This window comes from Ascoidea rubescens (assembly GCF_001661345.1).
Source record: "Ascoidea rubescens DSM 1968 unplaced genomic scaffold ASCRUscaffold_1, whole genome shotgun sequence".
NCBI lineage: Eukaryota > Fungi > Ascomycota > Saccharomycetes > Ascoideales > Ascoideaceae > Ascoidea > Ascoidea rubescens.
Window position 1 is genome coordinate 2,992,031 of NW_017962913.1, and position 27,100 is coordinate 3,019,130.

At 33.3% G+C, this 27,100-nt stretch overlaps 13 protein-coding genes across 13 annotated transcripts; 5 read left to right on the forward strand and 8 right to left on the reverse strand.

The window, feature by feature from the left end:
- Window positions 1-298: 298 nt before the first annotated feature.
- Window positions 299-2,256, reverse strand: ASCRUDRAFT_74054 (acid protease). Its single transcript, XM_020192535.1, has one exon. It carries the CDS (start codon window positions 2,229-2,231, stop codon window positions 411-413), a length of 1,821 nt encoding a protein of 606 aa, XP_020050737.1. The 5' UTR covers window positions 2,232-2,256; the 3' UTR covers window positions 299-410.
- Window positions 2,257-2,643: 387 nt separating this feature from the next.
- ASCRUDRAFT_68407 (acid protease) lies at window positions 2,644-4,395 on the reverse strand (the record flags this gene model as incomplete). Its single annotated transcript, XM_020191526.1, has 1 exon — window positions 2,644-4,395. The coding sequence occupies one exon, from the start codon at window positions 4,393-4,395 to the stop codon at window positions 2,644-2,646; it is 1,752 nt and encodes a 583-aa protein (XP_020050738.1).
- A 586-nt stretch (window positions 4,396-4,981) lies between these two features.
- On the reverse strand, window positions 4,982-5,531 carry ASCRUDRAFT_74056 (uncharacterized protein). Its single transcript, XM_020192536.1, has one exon. The coding sequence runs from the start codon at window positions 5,407-5,409 to the stop codon at window positions 5,230-5,232; it is 180 nt and encodes a 59-aa protein (XP_020050739.1). The 5' UTR covers window positions 5,410-5,531; the 3' UTR covers window positions 4,982-5,229.
- Window positions 5,532-6,996: 1,465 nt separating this feature from the next.
- ASCRUDRAFT_21691 (secreted aspartic protease 1) lies at window positions 6,997-7,998 on the forward strand (the record flags this gene model as incomplete). The annotated part of the gene is made up of 1 exon (XM_020189702.1): window positions 6,997-7,998. A coding segment is annotated over one exon (1,002 nt), but the record flags the coding sequence as incomplete, so codon positions are not given.
- A 674-nt stretch (window positions 7,999-8,672) lies between these two features.
- ASCRUDRAFT_30441 (PAPA-1-like domain-containing protein) lies at window positions 8,673-9,260 on the reverse strand (the record flags this gene model as incomplete). The annotated part of the gene is made up of 2 exons (XM_020190188.1): window positions 8,673-9,010; window positions 9,074-9,260. 2 exons carry the CDS (start codon window positions 9,258-9,260, stop codon window positions 8,673-8,675), a joined length of 525 nt encoding a protein of 174 aa, XP_020050741.1.
- A 1,438-nt stretch (window positions 9,261-10,698) lies between these two features.
- Window positions 10,699-12,770, reverse strand: ASCRUDRAFT_74059 (uncharacterized protein). The gene has a single exon (XM_020192537.1). It carries the CDS (start codon window positions 12,619-12,621, stop codon window positions 10,786-10,788), a length of 1,836 nt encoding a protein of 611 aa, XP_020050742.1. The 5' UTR covers window positions 12,622-12,770; the 3' UTR covers window positions 10,699-10,785.
- Window positions 12,771-12,999: 229 nt separating this feature from the next.
- ASCRUDRAFT_74060 (NADP-dependent isocitrate dehydrogenase) lies at window positions 13,000-14,772 on the reverse strand. Its single transcript, XM_020192538.1, has 2 exons — window positions 14,476-14,772; window positions 13,000-14,451 (listed from the first exon to the last, which is right to left on the reverse strand). Exon 2 carries the CDS (start codon window positions 14,361-14,363, stop codon window positions 13,140-13,142), a length of 1,224 nt encoding a protein of 407 aa, XP_020050743.1. The 5' UTR covers window positions 14,364-14,451; window positions 14,476-14,772; the 3' UTR covers window positions 13,000-13,139.
- Window positions 14,773-15,316: 544 nt separating this feature from the next.
- On the reverse strand, window positions 15,317-16,531 carry DPH5 (diphthine synthase). The gene has a single exon (XM_020192539.1). It carries the CDS (start codon window positions 16,380-16,382, stop codon window positions 15,594-15,596), a length of 789 nt encoding a protein of 262 aa, XP_020050744.1. The 5' UTR covers window positions 16,383-16,531; the 3' UTR covers window positions 15,317-15,593.
- Window positions 16,532-17,606: 1,075 nt separating this feature from the next.
- Window positions 17,607-18,491, forward strand: ASCRUDRAFT_68413 (uncharacterized protein; the record flags this gene model as incomplete). The annotated part of the gene is made up of 1 exon (XM_020191527.1): window positions 17,607-18,491. One exon carries the CDS (start codon window positions 17,607-17,609, stop codon window positions 18,489-18,491), a length of 885 nt encoding a protein of 294 aa, XP_020050745.1.
- A 189-nt stretch (window positions 18,492-18,680) lies between these two features.
- On the forward strand, window positions 18,681-19,707 carry ASCRUDRAFT_68414 (fumarylacetoacetate hydrolase family protein; the record flags this gene model as incomplete). The annotated part of the gene is made up of 2 exons (XM_020191528.1): window positions 18,681-18,692; window positions 18,757-19,707. 2 exons carry the CDS (start codon window positions 18,681-18,683, stop codon window positions 19,705-19,707), a joined length of 963 nt encoding a protein of 320 aa, XP_020050746.1.
- Window positions 19,708-20,829: 1,122 nt separating this feature from the next.
- On the reverse strand, window positions 20,830-22,809 carry SCY1 (Scy1p; the record flags this gene model as incomplete). The annotated part of the gene is made up of 1 exon (XM_020190144.1): window positions 20,830-22,809. A coding segment is annotated over one exon (1,980 nt), but the record flags the coding sequence as incomplete, so codon positions are not given.
- Window positions 22,810-23,344: 535 nt separating this feature from the next.
- On the forward strand, window positions 23,345-24,470 carry ASCRUDRAFT_74065 (uncharacterized protein). Its single transcript, XM_020192540.1, is given in 2 exon segments — window positions 23,345-24,292; window positions 24,303-24,470. The coding sequence occupies 2 exon segments, from the start codon at window positions 23,518-23,520 to the stop codon at window positions 24,320-24,322; spliced, it is 795 nt and encodes a 264-aa protein (XP_020050748.1). The 5' UTR covers window positions 23,345-23,517; the 3' UTR covers window positions 24,323-24,470.
- Window positions 24,471-25,378: 908 nt separating this feature from the next.
- On the forward strand, window positions 25,379-27,031 carry ASCRUDRAFT_74066 (FYVE zinc finger domain-containing protein). Its single transcript, XM_020192541.1, has one exon. The coding sequence runs from the start codon at window positions 25,552-25,554 to the stop codon at window positions 26,611-26,613; it is 1,062 nt and encodes a 353-aa protein (XP_020050749.1). The 5' UTR covers window positions 25,379-25,551; the 3' UTR covers window positions 26,614-27,031.
- The last annotated feature ends 69 nt before the right edge of the window (window positions 27,032-27,100 follow it).

Sequence of the window (27,100 nt, forward strand, 5' to 3'; positions counted from 1 at the left end):
GAATGGTGTATTTATTCAAAAAGCAGTTACAAGTGATAGGTAAAAGTATCAAAACTAAAATATATTTTATAGTTAATAGAATTGAAGGAAAAAAAAACGACACATAAATTGACTAAAAAAATTGATAAAATGATAGAATATATTTACTTTGAATGGTACAGCCTCTTTTCCAATGCAACAAAGTTTAGATGGAGCATTTAATTTTAGGTTTGAAAGTTTAATCATCAACAAAAAAAAAAGACAAAAAAATAGAAAAGACAAAAAACAAAAAAGCACAGAAAACCAAGAAAAAAACAAAAAAAATAAAAAAATTGAGTAAAATAAAATAAAAATAAAAACCCATGATTCCGTAAAATACCTTTGCAAATATCAAAACAAATTAAATGAAATGAAATGGAGTTATGAAGTGATTATATGAATAGTATTCCCAAAAAAATAGATAAAAATACAGGCAAGGCGAAAACTTCAAAATGAGAAGCGCCACTATCGCTTGATTCATTTGAAGAGGAAGAAAAGGAGGAAGAACCGCTTTGTTGATTATTTGGCGAAAGCGAAGTGATTGAATCTGAGCCAACAGCAGTATATGAACTTGAGTAGGATGCAGCGGTTACAGCACTTGGAATTGTTGAAGTAACTACCTCAATATCTGAATCGTTAGCATTGTGAATAGCTTGAGCTATTGAGATTTGATTATCGTCTAAATTGAAGACAACATAGGCACTTCTTAAGAAACTGTTACCTAAGATTACTCTATCATTACCACTGTCAAAGATAGCTATAGCACAATAGGAGTTTCTGCCTGAGGTCACAGGAATTAAGACATCATGTAAAGCGACCTGAATGATTACACCTTGGAAATTGTAATCAATGTAAACGTCTTCATTACCAATTGAACATTCAACAATGTAACCACCGATTTGAGAAGAGTATGTTCCACCTAGGGCTTGACCAATTCTTCGAAAGACAGTTGATGGAACATATGTTAAAGTAGTACCACAATCCAATAGGGCAGCTCTTGTAGAGGTTGTTATAGTCATTGAGTCAAAATTATTTGAGGAGGAGTTTATGGATATCTCAGATAAAGTGACATCGAAACGAACAATTCGACTAAGACTTGGAATGGAGTTGACAAGAGGAATAGTTTGTAAAGAGCCAGAATATTTGGCATGGTCGACTGCGCCAAATAAAAGAGAGCCAGAATCAGCCTCAGAGTTATCAAGATATAAGGAGTAAACGTTTTTAAGGATAAAACCTTGCTCGACCAATTTCATTGGGAAGTTTGAATAGGGAGTTAAAGAAGATTGTAGGCCCTGTAGACCAACACCAAAGACACCAAAGGAAGAGTTTGATTGATCAGCTACAGCAAAGCTGAGGTTTGTAACAGTAACACCAGAGAAGTGAACATCGTCATAACCCCAAGTACCGAGAGCATATGTGTAATCACCATATTGAATAAAAAATTCAGTGTTATTGTTGCGAAATGTTTGTGAGGAGTCCTCGTCAAAAACCCCATATTCTTCGCAATCGATTGTAGCTTGGATGTATTGGTTTGATCCTGTTTGAGTTGGAATATTTCTTGTTCTAGTTTCTATTTGAGATGCAAGGGTGCCTTGAGAAGGGTTTGCAGGATCAAGAGTTGATATATGTATAATTGTTGCACCATCAGGAACGTCGATGGTGTAGACATTTCCATGGTAAGTAATTTCAGTAACAGCAGGATTAGGCTCAGGATTTGGAGCAGGATCTGGAGCAGGATTGGGGTCTCTTTTGACGAATTTGTGGGACTTGAAGGATTCAATCCATCTGGTGCTGTTTTGATTTTCAATTATCTTATTTGAAATGTCAAAATCAATAAAGTCAACAAAGTCTCTTTTAGCGTTTGAATTGATACAATAAGGGTTGGTTGAACGAGTTACCCATAGATCAGAGGAACCAGTGTCTATTATTACGCTGACATTTTGATCGTCACTACCAATGGTCAAATTGGCCAAATAGAAGGTGTATTCGTTTGTTAGAACAGCTTTGTGATAGTCGTCTCTTTTGACAAATTTAGGCTGATTATCTGGCGAAGAATCAATGAGATTGTCACCTCGATGGATCTGAAAGTCTATTATCACAAGGTCTTTTAGTTCATCTCTTTTGCTGAATGCGTAGGCGCTACTCTGGGATACTGCCAGTAAAAGCGAGAGGATGAAGCAGAGACAAGCGCAGTGGGTGGGAGCCAAAGTCATTGTTTGTGTGCGAGAGATGAAAGAGGTTGTGGTGATGAACAGTTCAATGGAAGAATTGCTTGCTATATATACTCCACTATATATCTCCCAGAGGCTTTTCGAGAGCAACTCCAGCAGAACCGGTCTGGGTCAGCTCTTCGTCTGGCTTCCCGGTCCGACGGGTTCCGTGCTGCTGCTTTTTCGACACACTCTGCTGAGCCTGCGGTTTTCTTGTCATTTTTGGCGTTTTTGGCACCGGTGACGCACGTGTTCAGCCTCCTTTCCAGCGGAGACAAAAATAAAGTGAGATCATCGCGCGTGCGCCTGCGTGGAAGTTTCCAAGACAACGTGTCTATTTATGCGGCTATACAGATGACAGTTTTTTGGATGCATACACCGCGTTGACATGCGTATTCATGTAGATTTAAGGCCCTTATGTACAGTAATGAATAAGTCCAGACCTGAACATCGCATAGAGCTTGCTGAGGAAACTGAAGAAGATGGGGGCTCTGAGTACGACACCATTGGACTCTATGCTGGGGCTCTCATGGACACTACTGTAGTGCAATGCTCTTTCTGCTCGGGGAATCTTATCTGTAATAACCTCGATGTTGCTCTTGAAGCTTTTTCTGGCAACCGCCATCGAGATTTCTCGGTCGTCTAAGTCATATACCACATACATCAATCTCAACAAATCGTCTCCAATTGTAATTTGGTTTGTTTTGCTCTTGTATTTATTACCGAAATGGAGAATACCAATGATATCTTGGAGGCCATCTTCACTGATACTACGATTGTGAGTGCTATTCCGGTGCTCTTTATTGTTCCTATTGTTGGAATTTGTATTGGCATCACTTGTTTTTTCTGTTGTTATATGTTTTTTATTAATCCTCTTCATAAATTCTAATATTGAAAACTCAAATTTTTCCCCAGAAAACTCAAATATTATAGTGGTATTCTCATACTTGGATATCAAATCGCTATAAAAAACAGTATTGGTATTATTATTTTCAGTATTTCTAACAACAAACTCTTCAATGTCTTTGTCAAATTCAATGTCTTGAATGCTTCCAATAATCCTTTGAGTGATGTCTTTGGGAAACATGGTAACTGTCGATCCAGAATCTAACAAAGCCTTTATATTTGATTTATCATCTAATATTGATTTGGTTTCATCATTATTCTTGATATATATATTGTCAATGCTAATAGCTAATTCATTTTCTTTAATTTTAAATGTCTTTAATTTTCCTTCATATTTCTCATGATCAATCCCACCAAATATGATAGATCCTCTTTCATGATATTTGTCACTATTATTTTCATTATTATTTTCATTATTATCTTCATTATTATCTTCATTATTATTAAAGCTATTAAGAGAATGAGCATTTCCATCGGTAAATTTTTCATTTAAATATAATGAATAAACTCTTTTGTTAATATATTTTTGTCTTTTCAATTCACTAATTAAATTTCCATTTAAATTTGGTTCTTTTAGATTTTCATGGTAATAACCAATCCCCAATACTCCAGTTTCATGTGCATTAGTCTCATAAATCATTCCCATTGGTACGTTTTTCAAAACAATTTCATTATCGTTGTTTCCAATTTTAATATTTTCTGTGACCCATTTCCCCTTTGCAAATGATTGGTCCACATAACTAACTAAATAATCAGATTTATCATACTTGGTCAATGTTTTTGAATATGTTTCATTAAATCCTTTATTATAACATTTAAATTTTTTGCTATAAGGAATTTTATTATTATTATTATTATTATTATTATATTCATTTTCTAAGCAATAGAGATTAGACTTTTCTTGAATCCAGAGACTAGATGATCCAGTATCTAATAACACCTCGATCTTTTGCATTGGTTCACCCACTTTCAATTCAATTGAATAGAAATATGGATATGCTATTAATGATGAAATAATGCTTTGGCTTTGATTATTACTATCTGCAACAATAAATGATCTCTTAAAATAGTTAATAAATGGATTTGATTTCTTGTTCTTGGTCTCAACTATGCGGGGATCTATTATAGCCTTTTTATTCACGTCAAACTGAACATATCCCTTTTTAAGATTAAAACTATTAAAATTATTATAATCGGCACATTCGACGAAGGTATTAAGATAACCTAAAATGGCTATTAAACAAGAGTAATTCAATTTCATTTTAGTATATTTATCTATAATTAAACAGTTAGCTAAAGACATACATACATACTGAGAATTATTGCTGACTGTTGACTTAAAATCACTGTTTATATATCAATTCATTACCAATAAAACAATGTTTATTGCATTTAATACACTTGTTTTATTACATTATAGTTTTATTGATTTGAAAATAAAGTTTCAAAGCTAATGAGCAATAATAAAAAAAACAACCAATGAAACAAAATTATTTTGAACTTTCTTTCGTATGCAAAGATATGTAATAAGCCATATTACCCGGCTTGAAAAATATGAGGCCAAACGTGTGGATTGCTTTATTTCATCTTATTTTGAATTTCAATTGAAAGTTACAAATGTGTTTCAAAATGTTTCAACAAAAGACAATTATCCAATTTTTTGGCTGTGTTTTAGCAAAAAAGAAGTATTCCTTAATTTGAAAATAAGATTAAATCTGTTATCTGAATCAAGCAATTATGCTTCTAATTTGAGAATATATTACAGATTTGGGATAAAATTAGAAAAAAAAATTTATTGGTAGTGTATCATATATAAATTAAAAACATAAAGTGATGTACAAAAGAAAAAAAATATCAGGTATATAGGAAGGTCTAGAATATTAAAAATGACTAGGAGAACAAATTTTAAAATACACGTAGAAACATGAAAAAAACATCGGCGCTTAATTGGCAGCATCAAGTAAATTTGAAGCAAGTCATAAGTCAAATAAGACTGGAGGTGTTAATGAAGCTAAGATACATTGTAAATGGTGAATTGAATTGAATTGAACTGAACTGAAAAAAATAGCAAGCTGGAGTTCTGGACTGTGCCAGCTTAAATTTTTTCATAGATTGGAGGAACAGTATATTGAGCGTGAAAGTTGGGAACGCTTCTTTTGTATCTGACCAGGTCTCTTCTGTGGTATTGGGGAATTGGATATGCTTCAACAGCAGGAAGCACAGCAGAAATAGCGAGAAGAATAACCGAAGTCAATTTGGAAGATAAAAGTTTCATTGTGGACGCAGATGTAGAAAGTAGAAGGATTGACGAAGTAGACTGTAGATTGAAGAGAAAGTGTTTGCAAACAAAAACCAGAGCAAAAAGACGAGGAACACACCTCAATATATACCAGTTTGAAAGGGCGATTTGGACCGCTGCAGGCTTTAGAAGAAACTATGAGTAGCTCTTCGTCGAAACAAACACAGTTCGAGCTCCACTACAAACCAGCTCGGGCGATCTCTCTCCTTCTTCCATGCAGTGCCTTTTCCTGGCCTTTCCTGGCCTGTCTCTGGTTGTTCTCCAATAGCTGTCTCACACTCGCCCAACAATAGGGCCCAGGAAAGAACTTGGCCAATGAAAGCCCTCGTAAGCTGTTCTCCTTCAGCAGAGCTTCTTCTCCAACGTTGCGATGGACCTGGATGCCCTTGCTTTGTTTTGGATTGCATCTCAGCAGCTGGCTCCAGGGGCACTGTCTTTGTTTCCCATTCCTCAATTGGCCCAAACAGACCCAGGAAAAGCCATTGTAACCTGATTACTCACCTCACGACCCACTTCAAGTAATTACGGCGCTATTCGTGCAACTAATAGGCCAACTCATGCCCAAACCAACTACTTTGATCTTGTTTTCGTAAGCTCGCCTTCTGCCTTTAAAATGCAAGGCCCGCCCTTCTGGCGACACATTGCCCCTGCGTTGTTGCCAACTTCTTCCATCCTCCATCTGCTGCTCTTGGTGTTTGAATTGCTTCATCACAGCTCCACAGGAATGTTGGATTTCTGGAATCCCAGGTTCTGTGTTTGCTTTGAGGTTTCTGACAATCAAAAAAATTTCATGGAAATGTAATCACTGCTAACCTCCCTCCGGCATCTCACTGCAAAACTTTTCATCTATAACTCGTTCAACATGAAATATTTCCTAATCGGGCCTCTTCAATCAATATCACCACTCTACAATTCATAAAACTTGCCATATATTTTTAATCAACTATATATATTTATCACCATTTGCTTCCTACTGTCAATTAACTTTTCTTAATGCCAAAAATATCAACTTTTATTCTGGGTTGGAGACTTTTGAAACATTATCGGAAACTTTCATTGTCTTAATTCTTTTATATATTTTATCAACTCTACTTTAGCTGAATTTATTTTACTTTGAGTAACTGAATTATTCCCACTTTTCAAATCTTTCCCTTCATATTTAAGCCCATGGTATTTTCATAAACATTCTCTCATTTTTTTTTTTGTTTTATCACTACCTTTTATTTTCTATTAACAATTCTTTTTTTCCCTTCTTTTTGTTCTTATTACTCAACCACCATTTATATTTTATTCTATTTTATTCCAATATTCACTCGTTTAAAATATATCGCTTATAAGCTCCAGTTCAATTAAACCATGTTATTCTCTTATCCACTATTGCTCGTTTTTTTCTTATTCCTCTTTTCATCTCAAACTTTGACAGCTCCTTTAAAACCTTGGTCTACTAAAATATCAAATTTTCAAAATAATCTAGTAAACCATCCAACTAAAAATTCAAATATCAGATACATTAAACGTGATACAAATACCTATGGATACATTGATTCTGATATCTACTTTATCGATGGAATGCTTTATGCCATTTACGTCGACTTAGGTTCTCCCTTTCAAACGGTTGGTCTAATCTTAGACACTGGTTCTTCTGATGTTTGGATAAAATCCTCAAAGTCAACCTCTTGCATTCCTTATTCCTACAACTCAACAACAGTCGAAATTTATGGTACAACTTATCCCCACGATTGCTATTACTATGGTTTATTTGACCCAGATTCTTCTTCCACTTTTATTAACAATAATACTGACTTTTTCTTAAACTATATGACTGGCTTCTCAAATGGCACCTGGGCAAAAGATTCCTTCAATTTAAATGGCGCACTAATTCATAATTACACTTTTGGTCTCTCAAATTATACCAACATCAACCCAGGTGTATTTGGAATAGGTCTAATTGCAAATCAACAAACTCAAAATAAATACCAAAATTTTCCTGCAAGACTAAAAGATGATAATTATATCGCAAGAAATCTATACTCTCTTTTCTTAAACGAAGGCTTAAATGCAACAGGCAATTTACTATTCGGAGCTATTGACCACGCTAAATATACTGGAAGTTTGAAAACTTTCGAAGTAGCAAAAGAAAGGTCTTTAATGACTGCAGATTTGGTCAACATTAGATTTAATAACCAAACGTTAACCACTGTCCCAGCTGGTGCTCTCTTCGATTGTGGTGCAACTGAAATCTCATTTCCTGATCCTGTCTTTGATCAGCTTTTATCCTTATTAAACATCCCCGAAATGTACGCCATAGTTGATTGTAATAATAAAGCTAATGAAATTATCACTTTTGATTTTGATGGCTTTTTATTCGAAATCCCAGTCAAGGCTTTATACTATGATAACGGTGATGGCACTTGTACTTTTGTAGCTGGTCCAATGGGTGCTACAAATCAAATGAGTTTAGGTATCGAATTTATGAAATACGCTTATATTGTCTTTGATCTTGATAACAGACAAATATCTTTAGGCCATCCAAATTATACGACTGATAAAGATATTCAAGTAATTGATCAAAATAGTGTTTTTCCTAACAAAAAATCTTCTGCGAGCAATTCTGAAAACGAAATTAATAATCAATCGGAATCAATCTCAAATGACAATAAAACTCTTGTGTTATCAATTGATATACCTTATTCAACAAATGGCAATACTTTAAATGATATTGTAAATGATATTTTAAATGATAGTTTTATCCCAAATTCAAATATAAACTCCAACTCTTTAACAAAATCAATCAACAATCAATATAATCAAATCAAATCAAAAACAAAAACAAAAACAAAAACGGCACATTTACACCAAACAACACCCGATTCATATCCTGTTGAATCAATAAATGAATATAAAATAACAACCACATTTGATGAGAAATCCCAAAAAACTCAATATTATAATCAAGATTCACATAAAACTTTACTATGTTATATTCAATAATTTGAAAAACCTTGGAAATTTCAAGTCGTCATCAAGTGATTAATCAACCAATAAATCAAATCGTTAAATTCATAAATTAGTTTTTTAAATTCTTAAATCCATAAATTAATAAAATAGTAAACTGTTGTTATAGTTATTCTTGACTTTTCGATTCTTATCCTACGTGTAGTTTGTACAAGGGGTCATCTGTTTTTATCATTAACTCGATTGACTTCTTTTTTATAGAAATAGTAATTTTAATTTTGATTTTAAAATCCTAAACCTTCTGGAGCAGTTAATGAAAATTCATCTTTAGTAGAAATCCAACGGAAGAGAGCCTTATGAGTTATAATAGGTCTTCTATCCTTAACTGATGTTTCAATTTTATTATTTTCATCTAATGATTTTAAATCTCTCGCTTTACTTGCTCTTTTTTTTAACAACTTATTCAAAGTGTCCTGTTTCTCTTCTTCCAACCTTTTCTCATTTTGATTTTTTCTTCTTCTTGCAGTTTCTGCTCTCTTCATTTGTTGTTCCTCTTCAGTTAGAACCTTCTTTTTATGTATTTCATTACTTAATGACAAAAATTTTGTTTTCTTCGGATCCACTTTACTAATTGATTCAGAAATGATAGAATTTGTATCGGAAACTACAGAATCACTCACTATACCTTGCTCCTCAAAATATTTTTGTCTTTGTCTTTCTGTCATTTTTGTCAAATCTGGAGAAGAATTTTCATCATCAAAATCATTTAATGAACCGTAGTTATCATTAAAATCATCTTGATCATCATCTTCATCTATATCATCCTCCTCCTCATTATCATTATCATTATCGATATCATTCTCTTCTTCCATATTCTTTTTATATTTGGCTTTAGTGTATTGATTACCATGAAATTTATATTTCTTTCTTTTGGTGGGTGCTTTAGGAGCAGCTTTTCTCTTTTTAGGTTTGGGACCTCTTTTCAATTTAGGAGCAGCTTTTGTCGATGAAACACTAGTTGTAGATTTATCAGATGCATAACCATCATCACTCTCAATAATTTTCTTTGAAGTAGATCTTAATGATTTCTCTGAAGGATCTTTGAGAGGTTTGATTTTCAATTTTATGCTAAAAGCTGGAACTTTTTTCTTATTTTTAGTCTGGGCAGACTTTGCTACAGGTTTTCTTCTTTTTCTTAAAACTGGAACAACTTCTGGCTCAACCAGTTCTTCTGATTCTGGTTGAGCTTCATTTTCATATTCCATTTTGGAGACTGAATTCGCGTTTGAATCTTTTAGTAAAATGTTCTCAATGTCAGTATCATTATCAAAATAAGGATCTTCAATGTCCTCGTTTTGTTTGGTATCATCTTCAGAGTCATCATCATCATCATCTTCAGAGTCATAGTCGTAAGGATTTGATCTTAATTTTTTATGAAGAATTATGTTGTTGTCATCATCATCATCATCATCATCATCATCATCATCATCATCATCATCATCGTCGTCGTCGTCGTCGTCATCATCTTCGTCATAACCAGCAGCATCAATGTCAACATCAATATTTTCATTATGAATGTCCTTTATTTCTTCATCTTCATCTTCATCTCCCTGATCTTCATCCTGATCTTCGCCTCTAGTGCTGTCCCTATCTTCATCATCGTCATCATTGTCATCGTCATCGTCATCATCTTCGTCGTCTTCCCGGTCATCATTGTTCTCCTGATCGTCACTATTCTCCTGACTGTCACTAATGCCGTCATTATTCTCAACATCGTCATCATCATTATTATCAGTGTCTTCCTTGTTATCAGCATCGCTGCTGTTGTAACTATTGTTTTCTATTCCAGAGCCATCTTCGGTGTCATTATCATCGTTTTCTGGATCAGAAACCTCTTCATCTCCACTTTGCTCACTATCATTGGATTCCAGGTCATCCTTGTTGTTACTTTGAATCTTGTGAGTTTTATTTATAATTTTCAATGGTTCATGAGCATCTTTTAAAGATAAAGAACGATGTGCAATTGGAATCTTTTTCTGGAGATTCTGTTTTTCAAACAGATAATCAAGATTTCCAGAAAAACAAAACTTTCTGCCATTGAGAACAGTCGAGTAATTCAACACCTCTGCCATTGTAACTAAACTGAATGAGCGTTCTTGTCAATGAGAGTGATGTTAGAAAAGAATTGAAAGTGTCTTTTGATTTTTGGGCGGTTTTGGGAATCGTGCGAAAATATGAGTTTCTTCGCGGAGAAGGAGAAAAAATAAAAATAACTTCACGAAATACAACAATAGAAACTTAATTTGCTCTATGAAATGCTAATATTCGATGTCTATTAAAAAAAAAATTATCAGAAAAGTAAAGAAAGTTAATTATATAAGATATCATATTAGGGTCTCACCATTCTCCAAATTCTTCATCATCATCTTCCTGCAATCTAATTTGTCTTTCTACCAATCCTTCTTTTAGTTTTGAGTCTGAGACTTTTTTCTTATCAATGCTATCTTGCAACTTTTGGATGAACAATGTGATTATTAAATCCTTGTTGTCATTGAAACGATTGAGAAGTTCTAGAGTCTGAAGTTCATGATTGGTTTTGATAGAGATCTTCACAATGTATGTTAAGTGTTTCGCAAAAATTCCCTTGAATATACTTTTGTCCTTGATGTAATTCATATGCAAAATTGGTAAATCATTTATGACATTCAAAACATCATTTGATCTACGAAGAATGTTGAATCTTAAATTGATCATGTCCAAATCTATTACATTAGAATGAGTTCGAAGATAATAGAGCCATAAATGGTTTAACAATTCCTTTCGTTTTGATTTTTCTTCTAATTTTTCAGCTTTTGTGATTTTTAGAGAATAGTTTTTTTTAGAGATTCTTTTTGAAGTAGTTAATTCTGCCCATTGTAATAAAGTTTTCCATAAGAATAAAGCCTTTGGATTAGATAAATCAATTTTGTCGAATTTTTTTTCGATCATCATTACAGTCATTAAACCTTTTAGGAATTCGTTATGGTAAGCAAAAGCAGTGATGATAGATTTTAATATATCATAGTTTGGTTGGATTGGATAAGAAGATGTTATTATATCATCACTATATTGTTGTTGATCTACATTTATTCCCAAGTTTTTTTGAATATAATCTTGAAGTGTTGATAAATTTGAGTTTCTTGCTATGCATAATATGATTAATGATAAGGTTTCTTGATTTGGGGTTATATTGTGAGATTGAAATGAGTGAAATAAATCGATAAAGGGTTTATAACCATGGGATCTTCTTTTCTCTAACCAGATGGGATTTACGCTAGTATCAAAGGCAATGTGTCTAGTTCTTTTATAACTCCACAACTCCGGCTGACCATCACAAAGATATTTAAATTTTGCATTCCATAAATTTATATCTAAATCATAAGAAATATTTTCAAAATAATAGTTAACGGTATCTATTTTATAATTTTCACCGAAAAATTTTATTAAATATTTATACTGAGAGAAAGTTAGAGCCTTTGGGTTATAATGCAAGAAATAATTAATTGAAATTTCAATAGTTTTGAATAATTCAGATGCTAATTTAGAGTAAGCTAAACCGAATTGTTTTTCGATTTTAAAGTTTAATTTGGAACTTTTTCTTACGAACGAGTGATAAGAGATTAATTTAATTAAGATCAATTTAAAGTTCTCGATTGTATAAATTTTCGATAGAATTTCGGAATGGACGATATTTTCAGTTTCATTAATGGTAGACATATATTGAAATAGATCTAAAGGGGAAATATTTTCAAAAAACTCTAGTGAGAAATCATTATATTCTAGTTCATAGGGTTTAACTAATTGTTCAGTTATTGCATCAATGAGTTCATTAGTTAGAATTGTATGTTTGGTAAAACCGTTTTTTTTTTTTTTTTTATTATTATTAAGGTTTTTGTCCTCATTTGAGATTAATTTACGAATTTTGTTTTTAGGATTGAAAAATAAGGAACCGGAAAAAGAATTGTTTGGGTTATTTAGATTAACAGATGAATCATTTTCAGACAAATCATTTTCAGATGGTTTAATGTTATTATCAGAGAAAGGTGTTGTGATAGGTAAAAAGGCAGCATCAGAGGAGTAATATCTTTGAATATTGCTTATATTTTGAAGATTAGAAGATATTTTAGAAGGAATGTTTTGCTTTGAGATTAAAGGAATGGTGCGAGAGATTAGTTTTGTAGGAATGAGAATCATTATAAGAGGATGAAGAATATTGTTATATCATGAAAAAAAAGGAGTGATATTGATGTTTCTAGATATTTCTAGATATAGTATTAAACAATTATATAAATGTGTCTGGTATATTTGTGGATATAAAAAAATGTTGAAGCGATGGTTTTAACGATATTGACTGGTTAATTGAAATATTTCAGAAGCAAAGTAAAAAAAGAGTAAGTGATGTGAAAAGTAGGATGGAGCCCCGCTGTGATTGGTGGATGAGAGCTGGAGAAGATGTACGTTAACCGGACAGGGGTGGCCGATAACCGAACGAGAGGATTACTGAATGAGATCCATTAAAAGAGAAAGAGGAAGAGGAAAAAGGGGAGGATATGGATCAAGGAATTAGAATAAAAGCAAATCGTTAGATGGAATGAATTAATTTAGGATATAGATACATAATAAATGAGTTTTTAAAGGAAAAAAAAAGAAAAAAATTATAACATTATTCTATAAATAAATAAATAAAATGAAAATTAAAATTAAAATTAAAACTAAAATTCGGCAGCAAGACGTTTGGCAACAGCTTCGATAAATTCTTCAGTGGTAACATAACTTGCACGATCAGTTTTACCTTGGACTAAAGCTAAATCTTTTGTCATGATACCGTCGACTTGGACAGTGTCGATGGTGGCCTTTTCTAATAATTCACCGAATTTGACAACTTCTGGAGTTTCGTCTAATTTACCTCTTTGGATGATACCTCTGGTCCATGCAAAGATGGAGGCGATGGAGTTGGTTGAGGTTTCTTCGCCAACTTGGTGTCTTCTGTAATGTCTGGTGACAGTTCCATGGGCTGCTTCGGCTTCAAAAGTTTTTCCATCTGGGGTCATAAGAACCGAAGTCATAAGACCTAAAGAGCCAAAACCTTGAGCGACGATATCAGATTGGACATCACCATCATAGTTTTTCATGGCGATGATGAAACCACCTTTAGATTTCAACATTTGAGCAACCATATCATCAATCAATCTGTGCTCATACCAAATACCAGCGGCTTCGAAATCTTTTTTATATTTAGTGTCGTATATGTCTTGGAAGATGTCTTTGAATCTACCATCGTATTTCTTTAAGATGGTGTTTTTGGTTGACATGTAAAGAGGTAATTTTCTGTCAAGAGCTAATTTGAAAGAGGATTCGGCGAAACCAGTGATAGATTCATCAGTATTATACATAGATAAAGCGACACCGGGACCTTTATAGTCAAAAACAGTGATTTCTTGAGCTTCTGAGCCATCTTCTGGAGTAAAAACCAATTTCAAGTTACCAGCTTTGGGGATAAGAGTATCAGTTGCCTTATATTGATCACCATAAGCGTGTCTGCCGATGATGATTGGTTTAGCCCATTGAGGAACAATTCTTGGAATAGCAGGAATAACAATTGGCTCTCTGAAAACAGTACCACCTAATATGTTTCTAATGGTTCCGTTGGGGGATAACCACATTTTTTTAAGGTTGAATTCTTTGACTCTTGCTTCATCTGGAGTAATGGTAGCACATTTAACACCGACTTGATATTTCAAAATGGCTTCAGAAGCCTCAATAGTAACTTTATCATCAGTTTGGTCTCTGTATTCGATACCTAAATCATAGTATTTTAAGTCGATATCAAGGTATGGCAAGATCAACAAATCCTTGATCATTTGCCAAATGATTCTTGTCATTTCATCACCATCCAATTCGACGATAGGATTTTTAACTTTAATTTTTTGGACCATTTTGGAAAGTTGGAAAATTAGGAAATTAAGAGATTAAGAGATTAAGAGATTAAGAGATTAAGAGATTAAGAGATTAAGAGATTAAGAGATTAAGAGATTAAGAGATTAAGAGATTAAGAATTAGGTAATTATAAGTTATATTAAAAGACAACTGATCTGATTCAAATTGATTTGTTTTCACTGTTACTATAGTATAATGTAATAAAATAGTATAAAGCAGGAGAACACAGAGGAAGATTTTAGTCTACAAAATGCGAAGGGCTGAAAAGGAAGCTAAAGAAATATGAGAGATGGAATGAAAGAAAAAAAAAAAAGCACAAACAGAAGCAAAGGGAATGAATAGTATTTTATATCTAAAAGCATTATTTCAGTGAGCAAAAAAAAAAAATAAAAAAAAATTCAACAAAAAAAAAAGAAAATATCCAAGATAGTCAGATTGAAAAAAAAAATTTACTTAGAAATCGTAAACCCAGTTAGGATCATTAAATCCATTAAAATCATGGCAGGATTGAAAACATCAGAGACATATTAAAACCAGTCCGCAAGAAGAAATCTCTCTCACGCGAACCCAACCTTTTTGTCGTTTGTTGAAGATAGCCGTTAAGAGCCCACTATAAGACACGAGCCCAGCTAACTGAAAAATAGCGGATTATCTCCAAAAGCGCTATGCGCGACGAAAAACAACGCCGGATCTAGCCAAAGCAAAAGCCCTCGCTGCATTGCCCGTGCTTGATCAACAGCAGCCAAACCTAGTGCGCGTTGCTCATTGGCTGCTTGGAGTCTCTCAGAACGGAGACGCACTCGGTGCTTGCGTTTCCACGGGCCTCTAAGTATGATTCAGACAGCTACTGCACACATGCATGTCAAAGAGGTTCTGTTTCTGAGGGGCAAGGCACTGAAAAGGAAGATGAGCACCAACGGTTTTTATCTCCAGCAAAGTTTGCAGCGACCATAACCAGTAATGCTGTCGGGCCAGAAAGCGCTCGAGCCGCGCGAGATCCAGAAAGTAGCGAAGGATTTAGTGGAAAAGCAGTGCGAAAGTGGCAGAAATCAGATGTTGTCTCGCCGCATGAAGCAAGCGCTGACCGTGAGATATATCTCCGCGCACGGATTATTGCTGAATAATCACATGTACTCCGCTGGTCGGCTGTGGTTTATGCAGCGGGGTGCGGAGGAGACGCCTGTTTCGGGGATGGAACTTCCAAAAGCATAACCACTACATAACGGGGTCTAGTAATCCGAGTCTTCCTCTTCAGGAGGGACCCAGGGTGGAGGCCTAAAGTGCTCCTGGTCGGCCTCAACATCAAGCCTGAACTTGTCTTTGTCATCGACATAGTCGTACAAGTACTCCAACTCCAAGTCGTGCACTTGTCTCCCGAGCATCACCAAGCTGTGCAATGGCTCTCCTGAGTCGTACTCTGCCAACTCTCTTAATGTGCCTGCTTTGAATTTCTGGCTGGGCGACCCCAATCTCGAGATTGTAACACAGGGAGTGTCCACAGTGTAGCACCTCTCTTTTCTTTTTTTCTCAATCTCAATCAATTGTTTGCATGCTGTCGAAATATTCATATATCTTGGTGGTTCATATATCTTTCTTCCTCGTGCTAGATTTTCAATACTCTGCTCCTTCACCTTGATATCCAATAAAATAAGTGTGTGCAACCCGATTTTCCTGTTTTCCATTATCTTGTCATACCACGAATCTGGTTTCCACGTCTCGGTGAAAAACACCATTGATATCGTTTGTCCAAACTTATACAATTGTAATCCACACGCTCCAACTGCATTCATGACAGAAGCATTGTGAATGGCCTCAACCTTGATGCCCAATTCTCTTGCTCTAATGATTAAATCTGTATGGGTCGTTGCGCCAAATGGATCTCCCACAACTAAAAATGCTATGTCTTCCTTATCAGCATCCTTGAGAATCTCGTCCGACCCACTTTCAACCAATTCTCTATCTGCCAAAATCACTTCCTTTCCATAAAACTTCTCCAAGCTATCTTTATCCGCTGACATTAATATACTAGTGTATGCCTCAAGATAAACTCTTTTGCATTTTTTTACTGTTTCAAGCCCGCGAACTGTTATATCAGTTTCATAGGCCAATCCCAATCCAATTACATATAACATCTTCTTAAAAGGCTCAATTGAGATCTTGCTCTTTCATTCAAATCTCCAGATTCAATCTAAAAATAATCTCATGTTTGATATTTCAATTTCAAAATTTTCAGTGGATCACGTGGATAGCGCACTTTCTGCTGCTATCTGTGGCAATTAGCAGAAGAAAAAAGTTTAATTTGTCTGCTCCTACCAAAACGAACATTATCTGATCAGTTCATCATAGATTTGTGTTTGAAATAAATCGTATCAATTACCAAATAGAAATAAAATTTTCTTTTTCAACTATCTATATTTAATTTCTTCCTCATTACTTTATCAATCTTTTCCCATATTACATTAAAAATACATTTTCTTGCTCTCCCCTTTTCATTTCTCTAACGCATATTATGTAGCTTTCATTTTTATCCATTTTGTTTTTGTTGAAAATTGTGAATGAAAGACGCTCCGTGAAAACCGCACTTCAAAAGTGCGTCACATCCTGCAATTTTTTAAAATTTCTCAGAAAGTACAAAAATTTTCTTAAACAATAGAAAAACGTTTGAAAAATCTCACTTTTTTCAATTTTTTATTTTTTTTATTTTTTTTATTTTGTTTTATTTTGTTTTATTTTTTGACTTATTTTAATGTATTAATCCCCGTTTTGGGTATTCCTTTGAATATTCAATTTTGCATTTATTTTTATTTCTATTGTTTTTATTATTTTTTTTCCCTTTATTTTTCAAAATGGATTCAACTTCAAATCTTTCCAATTCCAATCTTAATTCTTATTCCAATTCCAATTCCAATTCCAATTCCAATTCCAATTCCAATTCCAATTCCAATTCTAATTCTAATTCTAATTCTAATAATTTAGATATTAATGTCAATATTCAGAAGTTTCAGTTTCAAAGCCAAATTACAAATCAAAAATTAAATAAAATACAAAAATTATCTCCACACCTTTTAAATAAATCCTTATCAAGACCAAGATCTAAATCAAAATCTAAACCAAAATCAAAATCAAAATCAAAACCGGATCTAAATCAAACACAAAATTCATCAGATAACAATAACAATAAATTCTATGTCTTATCTCATGGTTCTTATCATTCAAATATCTATTCAAGTTTAGAAGAAATTATGAATGCAATCGGCATTCAATACAAAACTTTTAATTCTTTTCAAGATGCTCAATTATATGCAAATACAGAAATTGATCTAAATCTTGATTTGAAGTTTGACCAAAATGCAAACCATTCACAAATTTATAATAATAACACTACTTTTCCCACCACTAATAATAACCTTCTTGAAAATCAAAACATCTTTCAACTAAGTCAGAATAACATCAACAATAATAATCAAAATATAAAGACATTCAGAATATTCACTTGTGGTTCTGCTAGAAAGGTTTCAAAATCACCTAACCAAAATATTAAAATATGCTGCTATTCTATTTACATAACTCCATTAAATATCAAAATCACTGGAAAATTGGGCACCTCCTCCAATGATAACAACGACAACAATATCGCTGAAAAAATCGACCCAAGCGAGTATTTATCAACAAAGAGAGCCGATATATACTCGATATACCAAGCACTCATCGAAATAGATCGAGATATTACAAAGAGCATCAAAAATAACCTGGGAATTAAGAACTTTATGATAATCACCAATGATCAAATCTCCTGTAAACTAATCTCAAATTCCTACCAAAAATGGACACAATTAATGAACAAAGTTCAATACTGGGGAGTGATAGACCAGAAATTGGTCATATCCAAATTCAGCGAATCAATTAATAAAAACAGTAGGAAATATCTTTATCTACTCATCAATTCTGTGAAATTAATACAGAAAATCAACCAAACCTACTACAAAAGTGGCATTCCCTCCCTCCAAATCAGAGGCTTCAACAAGACAAACGAATCAGAGTCTCAGGCCAACAAAATCGCCTGTGAGTCTGTGAGAGAAGCCTGTAAGCATTATTCCTCCCAGCTTCAGCAGAATCAGCTCGTATAAATAGATAAATAGTCACTTTTTGTTCTTCCCACTTTCTGTGCTTTGATACCATTTGTTGATTTGCTCCCACCGCGACTGAAATCGGGTTATTTAAGTCCAGCTTTTTTCTGGATCTTTTCTGGCTCTTTTCTGGCTCTTTTCTCGATGCTTTTCTAAAGCTTTTGCTTGAGCTGGGAAACATCGATTGCAATGTCGTTCAGTGTATGTATTGGATTCTCCTTCAATAGCTCTTGTTGAAGCAAACAGTTACTAATATCCTTTCTAGAGACTCGTCAGATTCCTTGCCGAAGATGGCAAAATTTACTATGGAGATGGTATCTTGCCCAAGCACATCTCTGATTCATCTTTGGTAAAAGAGGCCAAAGTAATCTTAGGAAATATTTTGTCTAACAACTACAGCATCACTGATAAAGTGCTTAAGATCTCAAAACTATTGTCGCCCTTGGATCCATTTAGAGATATCAGCACTGTCAGATTCCTTGGAATGAACTACAGAAAACATGCCATCGAGATCAACGCTCCAATTCCTAAGTATCCAGTCTTGTTTTACAAACCAATTACCGCCATCAACAACCCCTTTGATGACATTATTGTTCCTAAAGTTGCTCAAGTGTATCCAAGCAAAGTTGACTACGAAGTTGAGTTGGTCATAGTTATTGGGAAAACTGGCAAAAACATCTTGCTTAAAAACGCTGACGACCATATATTGGGTTATACTGTTGGTAACGATGTCTCTCAAAGAACATGGCAAATTGAAAGGGGTGGTTCTCAATTCTCTACTGGTAAAATGTTTGATTCCTGGGCACCAATTGGTCCTGCAATAGTCTCCAAAAGCTTAATCCAGAATCCCAATAATTTGGGTATCAAAAGTGAAATCAACGGTGAATTAAGACAGAATTCAAACACGAAGGATTTAATCTTCAACGTCCAACAGTTGGTATCATTTTTGTCTCAAGGGACTACATTGAATGCAGGTGATTTGATCTTTACTGGTACTCCTGAAGGTGTTGGCATGGGTTTCAACCCTCCCAAATGGCTAAAGCATAACGATGTTTCAACTTTTAACATAGAAAATATTGGCACGATTCAAAATAGATTTATTTTTGAAGACTATTCAGAAGAGGAAAAGGGTTATGATTACAAATTTGAAGATGGAGAACTTGAATCAGTTCCAGTGCCTGAATTTGAATCCGAATCCGACAAGGCAAAACTATAAACTATAAACTATAGAATCTATCTATATCTATTTGTTTTCTTCGACTTTAATTTATATAATTTATAAATGGCAATAGAAGTACAACACAAGCGTAGACAAAAATTAACGATAAATAAAAAGATGAAATGACAAAATAAAATAATAAAACAAGGGGGAAACGATTAATAATTAAAAAAAAACAAAATTTTTGTTTTCAAAGAGTTTTAAAGAATTGAGGATGATTCGTAATAAAACATGACTTGACATAACTGTGGAATTGAATTTTTTTTTTTTTTTTGTTTATAAAAAATCATTAAAAAATTGATTACTCGATTTATTAAAATTATCGCTGGTTGGATTATTTGTAGGTTTTGCCCTTTTAGGTTGAATTGGCATCATATTGAAACCCGGTGGAAAGTTATTATTATTGTTGTTATTACTATTAGTAGTAGTATTAAAGTTGGTGAAATTATTGAAATTATTAAAGCTATTACTATTGTTATTAATATTAAAATTATTTAAATTTTTATTCAAATTTTTGTTTTGAGCTAATGAAGAAAACGAATTTAAAGAACCGGTAATATGGCAGTTGAGATTATTGATTTTGGTGCTCTCAGTTGTCCAATCAATTACACCATTACTACGATTTTGATTGGATATATTTGAGGAATTTGAGTTGGGAATAGTATTATTTTGTTTTTGTCTTGCTGATAAGTTTAAAGGTTCTAAAATATTAGGAGCCGATGCTGTTGATGTAGGATTTAAATTATTTTTCAAACTGTGATTAAAAATAGGGATCGGATCGATCTTAGCAAATTGAGAGTTTCCAGTAGGTTGAGCAGATTGAAAATCGTCGAAATCATCAAGATCCTGATCAAGCTCGTTATCATTATCATTATCATCATCATTGTCATCGTTTGTATTCTTTTCATTTTTAATGTCATTATTAGTGATATTATTGCTTTTGTTTATTGTCGTATTTTGATAGTCATTACCATAAATTAGTTTTTCAAAATTTGAATCAATTGATTTTTCATTATTGTTTATGTTATTGTTATTATTATTGATGTTACTAGAAGTAGTGGCGGAAGTATCAACGTTTTTATTATTGTTGTTATTGTTGTTATTCTGGATTATTTCTATTTGTTTTAATTCTATATATGACTGGATTTCCTTTATAGTATCGATGTAAATGTTAAATTGGTGAAGATCTAGAGTTTTAGCTAAAGATAGGTTCCATAATACGGGTAGGATTTCAGATATAATTGATTGTAGATCAAATAGTTTATAGGAGTTTTGGTAAATTTTTATAAGCGCCATTAATACGTTTGGTTCTCTTGTTTTCATTTGTTTTAAAAGAGGAAATAAGTTTTCCTTTATGAGGAATTTGTCTATAGATTTATTTGTAATTAGTAGATTGAAGGAGTTAATCGATAAGATTTTGATGTTTAAAGAGGTTGTCTTTGAAAATATAGAAGATAATTTTACGAACAAGTTGTTTTTAATTGTGGTGAAATCTAGGATATTTAAGAAAGAGGATAGATTGAGTAGTAGTGATTCTTGGATCTTTAGGATATTGTTATTTTTCAAGATCAAGGAGTTGTCTAAGATTGGTAGTAGAAAGAATTTATTGAGGTCGTTTGAGTTTGATATCTTTTGAATTAGGAGAGGTAGATTTTGGATTAGGATTTTAATTATGTGAGGGTTTTTCTTGTAGTTGATCAAATTTAGGTAGTTATTATTTGATATGAAGATGTCAGTAACGAATTTGTCATGGAATGATAGTTGAGAGAGGTTTTGAGAAATGGTTAGGATTATAGATAGAGTTATAGAAATTAGTTGGTTATTATCGTTGTCGTTATTTTCAGTGTTATCGGAGTTGATTAGAGATTGCGATTTAAAAAAGTCAGTTAAGATTGGGAGTATCTTTTTTTGTAGTAAAGAAGGAGAGAATTGAGATAGAATGTTTTGAAAGCCATTTAGAAAGGTTAGTTTTTCATTGTTTGATTTTGTTAGAAATTGGTCAAAGAAGATAAGGGATTTGATTTGAATATTGTTGAAGAATTTTGAGTTAAGAAACTGGGATATTGATGGTCTATCGTCAGGGGATTTTTGGATTAGATTTAGGAAGATTGGTTTCAAGGAAGCAGGCAAGTTTTTTAGAAGAGGAGAATTTAAGTTTAGAGCATTAGAAGAGCTAAAGAGCTGGTTGATTTGAGATTTGTATCGTGATAGAGATTGGTTTGAGTTTATTAGCAAAGTTTGAGAGTTGGTGGAAGAATTGTGATTGTAGTTATAAATGAAAAAAATTAGAGATGCTAGAGAGAAGATATCATTGTAGTAGTTGAGGTGATTGTTTAGTAGTAGAGAAGGATCTATGTAATCCAAGTCATAGGAGATGAATTTTGGGACTATAGAAAGGTTTGGGTATATTGGTAAAGAGAAATCAATTGCGTTAGTGGTGGTAGTAGTATTTTTGAATTTTTTATCTGCGAGGTTGCAAATACTGGATAGATTTGACAATTTCCAGTCTAAATTTGAGTTGATGAAGATTGAATTGGGGGCTATGGAGAGATGGATTATATGTGCGTTATTGTGAAGAAAGTCTATAGCGTTTGATATTTGTAGTATACCCTTTTGTAAAGCCAATTGATCGTTGTCGATTAAAGTGGTAGTAGTAGTAGTAGTAGAAGAGACAGTGGAAATGGTTGAGTCAAGATAGGAAGACAAAGAATTGGTTAGATATTCAGTGACAAATAGGATCTTTGTCGAATGGTCTTCAATTGGTTCAATTATTGTTAAAATATTGGGGTGTTTGAATTTAGCTAGATTTGATATATAGGCTTTGATTTTGTTAATGCCATCGAGGTACAAGTTGATGTTGTTTGAGTGAGAAGAGGAGGACTTTTTGGCAATTGATTTTTGGATCGTCTTCTTGTCGACCAAGCTCAAGGAAATCAATGTTTTCTCAAACTTCTTCTTATCAAAGACAAAGACAGACACCAAGTTGGAGGTGGAGTTGTGTTTTGCTGGATAGACAGACCATGGGTCAGCATGAAAGGAGGGATTGGACGAGATGGAGTAGTTTGCCTGGATACCTGTTTTGAAGACAGATTTGAACATTGGCAAGGAAGCAGAAGCAGCAAATACAGCAAATACAGAAAATTCAGCACAAGAGGCAAAAGCAAGGCAAAAGATCAGATCAAAGTGAAAAGAATACATCTCCGTTTTCAGACCCCGTTTTCAGACCCTGATTACATAACAGACCCTTTGCTTTCACGTGCATACTACGCCTATGTCACGCAATTCCGGGCGGCGCGCGGAAAAAAATGCGCGCTCGGCGGCGGTAGCGCCTGCTGTGCCGACGTGCATGAGATAACGCACACACACCATAAGCGAGCCAATCAGTGTGCGGTGCGCGTATTGCATCACGCAGTCACATGCCAGATGACGCATGCAGTGCGTGAGATAAGGAACTCACTCTCGGACGCGCGCATTTGCGGAGGTATTGCGCTGACTGTGCGCAGTTTTTGCGCAGAAACAGCGCGCAACGGCGTGAGGGTGTTTTTGTCTCTTGAGGTGGAAAAACAGAGCGTAGATAGATGGAGAGCTATATCTATCTCCTACTCTCTCTATCTGCGTCTATCTCTGTCTATCTCTTGTGTCCTGTTCTGTGTCTGATATCTCCAACAGCTCTCCTGTGTTCAACCTCCCATAGCTTGCCTTTTCTCTCAACCAGCTCCTGTTCCTCTGCTATATATCCCAGCTCTTCCCTTTGCATCCTCTGTGTTGCTACCACTAACCCAACCACTCCAAGAAGGATTTACCACAATGGCCCAACTATCCACTGTTCCCAGTGTCCTTTCCAACAGACCCCACTACGACGAAGACCACATCAGGTCCATTGACAACGAAAACAAACGATTGACTGAACAGGCCTTGAAAAATTTATCCACTTTTACTTACATCAACGATTCCGATTGCGAGAATAGCCCAATTTCCAATAGCAAGTCTAGCAAGTCCAGCAAGTCCAGCAATATAGATACTCCTAATACTGGCAAAAACGATTCCAATTTGGATCCCAACGCCACAAGAAACTCAACTAAAAGTCAACTCAATCACTACAAAAATGATATCTTCGACGATATTACTCAATTTAACCTAAATAACCTCAACGACTTGGCTAAAACAACAATTATCGATTCTTCTTTATTGCCAAATAATAATCAAATCAATACCAATAATAACACACATAGTATACATAATTTAAACAATATAAATAATATAAATAATATAAATAAAATAGCTTATATGGATATGCCTGATCAAATAATTCCTCCAAAGGATTTCCCAGTAAAAGCAAAATGTGGTAACTCCTTGAATTTAGATCTCTTCAATATTACTAATAATGATAGCCAAATAATAAGTGGTCCCAATAGTACTAATAACTCAAATATTGATGATGATTTCCCAAGCATAACTAAACAGCTAAATAATTCAAAGACTTCCCAATTAATAGCAAATAATTCAGTCGAAAATCTTAACCAAAACCTAAATCAAAATAATAATAATAATAATAATAATAATAATAATAATAATAATAATAATAATAATAAAAATGATAATAAAAACATAAATCAAAATTCAAATCAAAAAGACAATATCATTATTACTAATGATAATAAAACCACTACCACTACCACTACCACTACTAATGCTGATACTAATATCAATACCGATACTAACACTAACATTAGCACTAACAACAATACAGTTAAAAAAAAAAATAACTTAATTAATCAAAAAGAATACGATCTTCTACTAAAAAACACTCAAAGTGACTATAAACACAACCATTTCAATTTCAATAACAACCATAATAACAATCCTTCCTTTATAATACCTCCAAAAAAAGACCTAACCATCAATAACCAAAACATTCAAAACATTCAAAACAACAACAACGCCTTTTATCAAATTAATCAAAATAAAATCAATCAAAATAAAATCAATCACATAAACACTATACCCTCTATACCCAATATCCCTCCTATAAACCACATTAATCACATCAACCTATCCAATAGAAATCTGATAAGAAACAACCAGTTTAATCGCCAATCTCTATCTCCAAATATCCCCAATTTTATCAACCATTCCATCAACCACCCTCTTCCTCCTCCCAATAACAACACCAACAAAATTAACAAAACTAAACCCAAAAATAACCACGAAGATTTGGATGAAGACCTAAGAAGACCTCTGTATATTCCTGCTGTTTTAAGGAAAACCGAATTAATAATTAAACCCGAAGATCTAAGGGTTGGTGCTTCAAGCTATAATGACAGTAATAAAAGTAGTCTAGGAAGCACCTTCAGTTATCCAATAAACTCTCCTCTTCACAATAATCTTCTAAATAACGACATTAATCTCAATTTAAATCAAATCCCAATGAATAGAAGTCAAAGTGCTTCAAATACTATATCAAATAATTATAATTATAACAATTATGATACAGTTAACTCAAATCATTCCAGCAACTCCAACCATTCCAAAGATCTAAACACTAATAACGATTTTAACTCAATCCAAAAGATTAACTCCAATCAGAGCATTATTAACACTCTTAATAATAGTCTCAATAAAAGTAATAGCAATACGATTGATATTAACCATACTACCACTACCACTACCACCACTACCACTATCAATAATAATACTATCAATACTATCAACCTTACTGGCAGTTCAAGTCCAAATAATAGACCTAATTTAGTGCAAAATTCTAGTTGTAATTACCATTACAACTATAATCGAAACTCCCTATCTTCTAGCAATAACTCAATACGATCAAACTCCAGTTCAATGACTTCATTGAAGAATTTTTTTAATTTCTTTTCATTTAATAACAATTCAAACTCTAGCGCTGTTAATAGATTCTCAATTTATAATAATAATAGCAATAGCAATAATAATTTGCAATTAAGCAATGAAAATTTAAAAATAAACAAAAATCACTGGGAAAAAAACTCATCAAGGTCAACGTGCTCAAATTGTTTAACCTCATTTACAATTTTAAATAGAAAACACCATTGCCGTTTATGTGGCAAAATTTTTTGCTTTAAATGTCTTGATAAAATAATCAGTTTGGATCCTGATTTGAATTTTAAATTTGATGGAACTGGTATTGAATCTAAAGTTTGCCAAAGCTGTTATAATAAATTTTCTGAATACGTTAATTCTAAATTATCTGAATTTTTTCAACCAAATCCACTTGAAAATGAAAATAATCTTAATAATACTCATAATGTTCATAATATCAATGCTGATGCTAATGCTAATGTTGATTTTAATGTTAGTAATGGTAATGGTAATAAAAATGGTAATATTAACAATTTAAACAATGGTAAAGATATACAAAATAACGCAGAAGGTATATCGGGTTTTAAAAAATTTAAGAAAAAAAATAAATATCAACATAATTTAAATAAAGGCGAACAACAAGATAATTATTATTTGTTTAATCGAGAAGAAAACGATAATTTAATCGATAGATTAGCTGGTGATTACTCATCAGATAGTTTTAGTAATAACTTGGCTCGAAAAGGTGCTGATCACCATAGTGGATCAAACGATTCTGACGATGAATCAGATTCAGACTATAGCTATGAAGAGGATTATGCCACTCTTTATAGCAGCGACAATGAGGATTCAAATAACACAAGTGGCAAAAATACTGCTATTATCAACCAGAGCAATTCGGATGTTAATCATAACAATAACTACAATAATTACAATAACTATAATAATACCAACAATTACAAGAATCCCAATACCAATCATTATAATGGAAACAACAATACCAATAATTTTAATAATCCCAATAATTTCAATAATAATAATTATGCATATTACAAAAAGCAGTGAAATTGTTTTTAATTTCTGATTTTTTGTTTCAATATTTCATTTTTTTACTTTCCAAAAATCTATTTCACATAATTTAATTTCTCATTTCTAATTTCTCATTTCTCATTTTTAGTTCTAATTTTTGTTCTGGTTTTTATTTCTAATTGTTATTTCTACTTGCTATTTCACATTCTCTTTTTGTTATTTTGAGTAACTTTCATTTTGTTCTGGTGATAGTTTTATTTTGTTTGAACGTTCTTTATCTTTACGACACGACTAACGAATTTTCCTTCTATTTTCAGCAATTCATTAGCCCATTTGATCCTTCTGCTCTTCATATATACTATAGTAACTATTCAATACACACTTGCATTTCTGCAGCTTTTCTAATAGCAAAAGAAGCAAAAGAAGCGCAAACAGCAGAAGAAGCACAAAAAACACGCGAATAGCACGTGCACATTTTCTCATCTCTTTGTGAAGAAGAATCACCTCAAAACCTCAAAACCTC